General features: G+C 34.2%; 1 protein-coding gene across 4 annotated transcripts in view; it reads right to left on the bottom strand.

Moving 5' to 3' along the window:
- Positions 1 to 4,506, bottom strand: part of LOC120070734 (Pseudouridine synthase family protein) — a 45,999-nt gene extending 41,493 nt beyond the window's left edge. For all 4 annotated transcript variants that reach the window (XM_090310811.1, XM_090310809.1, XM_090310810.1 and 1 more), the window contains exons 1-6: positions 4,242 to 4,506; positions 3,546 to 3,624; positions 3,242 to 3,439; positions 2,704 to 2,915; positions 1,960 to 2,032; positions 1,056 to 1,112 (exon numbers count right to left, since the gene is read on the bottom strand). In XM_090310811.1, the coding sequence (XP_090166937.1) occupies positions 1,056 to 1,112; positions 1,960 to 2,032; positions 2,704 to 2,915; positions 3,242 to 3,439; positions 3,546 to 3,624; positions 4,242 to 4,438 (816 nt within the window). In that variant the 5' untranslated portion in view covers positions 4,439 to 4,506. The remainder of the gene's footprint in view (positions 1 to 1,055; positions 1,113 to 1,959; positions 2,033 to 2,703; positions 2,916 to 3,241; positions 3,440 to 3,545; positions 3,625 to 4,241) is intronic.
- Between the last annotated feature and the right edge of the window lie 1,494 nt (positions 4,507 to 6,000).

The following is a 6,000-nucleotide window of genomic DNA, read 5'->3' on the forward strand; positions in this document are numbered from 1 at the left end:
TGTGATAATAAGGCTGCCATCAGTATTGCAAACAATCCCGTACAACATGATAGAACCAAACACGTTGAAATTGATAGGCACTTTATTAAAGAAAAGTTAGACCGCGGATCTATTTGTATTCCCTATGTACCTTCAGTCCAGCAGATCGCCGATGTCTTTACGAAAGGGTTATCAAGACAGACGTTTGAAGCTTGTATTAGCGAGTTGGGCCTTGCTGATATCTATGCCCCAACTTGAGGGGGAGTGTTGAAATATGTTAAATTAGCCCTAAGGGCAATTTTGTCTTTTTACTATATTTGCTAAATTAGGGTTTCACATTATTCTATTTATATCTAGGGTTGGGTCTATTGTAAAATAACGAAGAATAATAAGTTCTTTTCTATCGTGGTTTTTCTTCCCTGAATTAGGGTTTTCCACGTAAACTCCTTGTGTTATCTCTTTCCCTATTTCAATACATACAATGAGTGTTTGGTGAAGTGTTCAAAGACAATGTCATTCAGCTTTTTTTTTGTCCATATTTGAAGCCTAATTCTCAGTTGCTATGGTCAACTGTAGCTAAAGCCATTGTCCTCGAAATATGGTTTGAGACAAAATCAAAGAGCTTTTCAAGATAAATCAGTTGCATGGGTTGATATTTCGATGTCACTCGAATTAATGTCTCCTCTTGGGTTCTCTCTCTAAGTTCTTTGCAGAATTTTCCATCCAAGATTTAAGCTTAAATTGGAATGTCTCTTTACAGCTTAGTTTTTTTGTTTTATGTATTTGTTTTTTCTGGTTTGTTTCATTGTATTTTGAGCATTAGTCTAAAAAAAAAAAACCAAGTCCATGGAAAATCTAGAAAACTAGCTTCAAAATTTTCCTAGGAACTTCAAGAATTTTCTTATTTCTCTCCAACCAAACTAACAAAAGACACGCCAATCAATTCTTCCAAACGATCTCGTAGAAACTCGAATAAAATGTAGGAAGGGTATACAACTGAGGGTAGGGGTAGGTGGTTCATAAAGCAAACACAATACAGAAGCAAGCAAGAAAAATGGTAAGAAACAATTAATTACCCTTTGAGTTGAGATGGAGCGCTTATCCTTGGTGCCAGCAAAACCAAAAGACCTCGTCTGTCCAAGAAAACTAGTGTGAGGAAGAACAATAATTACTATAACCAAGGCTAGCATAAAATATATCTCTGAACTCAAAATGAAGAACATGTTCAACCATTTCTCCCCATTGAAAACAAAAGACAAACCAGACAAACCAACACATTCCACTCTGCTTTATTTATTTTTTGATAAGTGGCATATCTAAAAGGGTGGTGATTTAGCCATAATTCAAGTTTATTCCTAGTACAATGATGGGTGAATTTAACATCAGAGAAATCCTAACTAAGGAAATAAATTATAAAAGGAAAGAATATAAAAGGAGATAGATGACTAATATCATAATCTAAATGCATCTATACTATAAACAAACCTACATTTTCAACCTTTTTTATGTTATTTTATGATTAATGTGTCCAAATAATGAAAGAATGAGAAAGACACATATTTCTAACCTAATTCGGCTTAATGTACTTAAATTGGAGTAAAAGGTCCAAGTTTAGGAAATATTTTTGTAGTTGTGTTTTTATGCAGATATCTCTAAGAAGCCCAGTTGCGGCTGCAACTTCTGCAAAGCATTTTCAATATGCGGCCACAACTTTACATTTGACCAGAATAACAAGATTTCAGCAAGTCAAGACAAATTGACAACTATCCCTAGTTTGAACAAGGGACAAGGGCTAGTCAAGAGCTGGTATAAATGAACAAAATTACACAGGATTAAGTGGCCACACCAAAAGGATTAAGGAGCTCACAAACAGATTATCCAGTTTGTCGATAGAAAAAGAAAAAAATCAAAAGTCCCTTGTAGTGAATCAGCCAAACAACTATAGACAGAGAAATAACCCAAGACTAAGAGTAAGCGAACCTGGATGCCAAGCATCTTTCCTATAAGTCCTAATGCCTCTTGCGTGTCCTTGTTCTCCTTGTAAAGATGAAACCTAAAATATTTTTAAGTGACATCTTAAAGTTGATCAAGAATCCAACATCCAGATATATAGAATCATCAATTGGGAAATTTGTTAGACTATGTGCATGATTACATGGAATAAAAAGAAAGACACCAGTTCTAGAAAACAAAATAGTCTGGACAATCCATGACACTTGATGATTTTTTTTAAAAAAAAAAAAAAACCCTCCTTTTTGGATTGACGCAATGTGACAGTGCAACCTTTATTTTAGGGGGATGGGAAATGATATAAAAATATTTCAATGAACAGATAAAATATACAAAAATGAAAACCAAAAAAAGAAAAACAGAGAAATGTTCACTAAAGCTAGAGGATTACAGAAAGAACTTCCCTTAGCAAAAAGATAACTTAACCTCTTGTTAGAAAAAGCCATCAAGCATTTACATCAAGGATCAAGATAAAGCAAGAGCACAAAGTAGCTGTTTTGCTGGTAACAAAATCTTCATCATGAAGAATACAAATTTTTGAAAGTCAGTTCATATTTAGTACCTCTATTTCAATTCAGATCTAGAAGTTAAGACCCAAGCAGAAATATAAATATTTTCGTATATAAAGGGAAGGCAAAATGATGAATAAGAAGGCAAGAAGCATTAGGCATCCACAAAACAAGCAGAACTACTAAAAGGTAGAAAATCCTTTACCTGAGAAACTTGCCAACATGTTCAGGCCAGTTGTCTGAACCTCTACTATCAAAAGGTTTATCACCCCTTTCTTTTCGCTTCTTAGAAAACCGACCTCGATTATTTTGCACCCCTGAATCCACCCTCACGCGGACACATTTTGATGAAGAATCTGGTCCATCAATAGTATCGGTCACAAGGAACTTAAATTTCTTAAAGAAATTGTGGACAGCCTGAAAACCTCAAATTTAAAGAGTAAATAATATGGTGATAGAAAGTAAACAACGATATATCTTTATTTGTTCGTTCAATTTGTTTGAATGATGAGAGAAGCTACACTTTGAGCAAAAGTAAAACTAGAATTAAAAATGTATACAGATATCTATTCGACAATGGTCAGTTTTTGCCAAAAACTAAAGGAATAATATACAGATCAGCTGAAAGAAGAAGAAAGAAGATGGTCTGCACTGGTTGTGGTTGTTACTTGGAATAAAAAATTTCAAGACAAACTAAAAAATAAATGTGCAAAGACATTAACAAACAAGGTTTTAGAGCTAACCGTTCGATGAGTTTTGTCTGTATCTGGGGAGAATACAATGGGTGAAATGCCGTCATCCACACCAGAATTGATTTGCTTGAGAAAAGCTTTCAAAATCTCAGCATCAGAATCACCAGCAAGAGATCTGAACGATTCAATTTCAGAAGCATAACTCTCGCTTGTACTGTGAACTATCGTTGGTCTGCTTTCCGAAAAAATCTGAATGCCTCAAAAGAATTGAAATTACCATACATGTTTATGCAAAAGGGGAAAAGTCAACATCTAAGGCATGCAATAGAAACACTGATAAATTTAACTTCACCACCTCTGGAGGAGCATCCAAGGACGTCAAATGCACAACATTTCCATCAGTGTCAACTTCATTCACAATGAAGTCAGAATACCTGTATCAAAACCAAAGAAGGAAAAGTTTAAAATGATAGAGTTCTAAAAGCTTTAAAAAAAAATTGTCATACATGATACAACTGGATCGTTGAGTAAAAGTATTTTCAAAAATTTAAAATAAAGAAAATTTGTCCCTTCATTCAGGTCTTGTGAGGATATGGTTGAATGATATTATTTGCTATTAGCATTCCTACAGCAACCTAAAAGCTCATTGCTTTATTTCCCACTAAAAGAATACCAAGAGAACAAATAACAGATGCTAAAACTGCAAAAGTGGGAGAGGAGAAAAAACACTCCTCCGTACAGATAACAGCCACAAAAAAATCTCTGCCAACTAAAGCATAAGAACATTTCCATGATGCCAGTTATCTCGACTAATTCATAACAATAATTAGTTGCTGAAGTTACCCATTTGTTCTCATTCATTCTGATTATGTTATCAATTCAGAAAAAGAGTTCCAATTTTCCATAACTTAAATTTACTCTCAGCATTTCATTTCACATTCTAAAAAGTGACCCTTATCTTCAGTACAATCAAGCAGATAGTACGAAATTCGTTTGAGAAGTATAGCATCCATGAGAAATGAAGGGCACCATGTGGGTAATAAGCTGAGACCTTTGCTTAAGAATGCCGCGAAAGCCAGGGAGAGAAGAAATGTAACTGAGTATGCCAACATCTGATTCGCCAATGGATTTCGTCGACATGACTGTAATCGAAGATCTTTTGGTGCGTTGGGGAGTGGTTAAAGGGTTAGAGAGAAAGTAGGGTTTTAGGAGAGTGAAGTACGATGCCCCTGGACAGTGCCACCCCATTCAGGGTTTTTTTTCCCTTTTTCTTTTATTTCTTTTTTTCCTTTTCCTCGGGAAAGTTCCCTTAAAATAGAATGGAAATACTATGTTTTATTTGCCTTTAATTTAGAGTTTTTTTAAAAAAAAAAAAAAAAAAAAAAACTTAATATTATAAGATTCTATGTTGGATTGTTGGTGATTTTAAGAGAAAATGGTTCATTTTTTTTACTAATAAAGACAAGAAATGGCTAAATTTGCAGAGTGGGGAAGAGAATGAGGCCAAATGGTACTAAAAAGAGGCGATGCAGTACTCCACAACACTATATGGGAGTCCAAACCTAAGAATGAAATTCTGAGCAGCTCTGTGACGCTACTAATTGATGTTTGCAAATGAGGGCACGGCAGCACCAAAACTTTGCGCGGAGCTTGGGCAACTCTACCCAATGAATGCAGTGCCACTGTATTTTTTGAATTTTTTTTCCTATAAGACCTAAAGTTTTCAACCTTCTTTCAAATCTAATTTTGGAGATCCTAGAGAATGTTTTGATTGCAGAGAAGAGGTCATAAAGTGAAGAGAATGCATGGAGGTCGTTCATTGATTCTGAAGTGCAAACACTGCATGGCTAACATTATTCAACCATGGAAAATCACTTTGATAGTAGTTTTTTCCTTATTCTTCTTACTTCATCCTCTTTATTTGGTTGTTAAAGTATATGCAAGTATGTTATTGAGAACGATGAGTGGCTAGACTTATTGTTTCTAGGGTGTTGATGTGTTCATGGATTTGAGTATTGTTTATAACTTTTATGGATATTGTGGAATTGATTGCTTTTCAATGTTATTATACTTTCTTCTATATTCATTAATCATCAATGTATCGTAAACTGAGCATTCGATTTAATAGATTGTATGTTTAATTAGACGTATAAGATTAGATCATTGTTAATCTATAATGAAAATAGTTAAGTTAATATTGAAAATTGATTTTGACTATGCTTAACGTTGTACCTTTTCACTTGGTTTCAAGAGATTAGTGATCAATTAGGATTGCATGAGAAAAGATTGTTTTCAAAAGAAAGTAATCTTGATTATAGCTTTTAGATTTAAACATATCAATGACACAAGATTTCGTAGAACCTATACATGACTTAATGAATTGAACAATGATATCGGCACCCCAAATGCTTTTATCTTTGAGCTTCAAACTTTGTTTTTAGTATTTGTTAGTTTGCAATCATCACACATCATGTTTCTACTGCTTAACTAAAGGCAACATAATTTTAAAATAGTTAAATAAAGTGGACATTTGATCTCCCAAGGACAATACTTGGTCTCGAGGCCGTTTTACTATAATACAACTTGATGCATGCACTTATGCATATCAGACCCAACCCGTGGTTTCTTGAGTTCTAAATATACGCCACTTTGGCTAATCACCCAACACTCTCAAATCTCTTAGGTTAGGTGAGTAGCCTTTCCACAACTCGTATGAAGTATTATCTAGGTTTTTTTTAGGAACCCTGTTAAGAATAAAACAAACAAAAAGCACAACTTTTCTCCACATATTATCAAATAACCCATAACTC

This window comes from Benincasa hispida, chromosome 2 (assembly GCF_027475165.1).
Source record: "Benincasa hispida cultivar pf3 chromosome 2, pf3_genome.v1.1, whole genome shotgun sequence".
Lineage (NCBI taxonomy): Eukaryota > Viridiplantae > Streptophyta > Magnoliopsida > Cucurbitales > Cucurbitaceae > Benincasa > Benincasa hispida.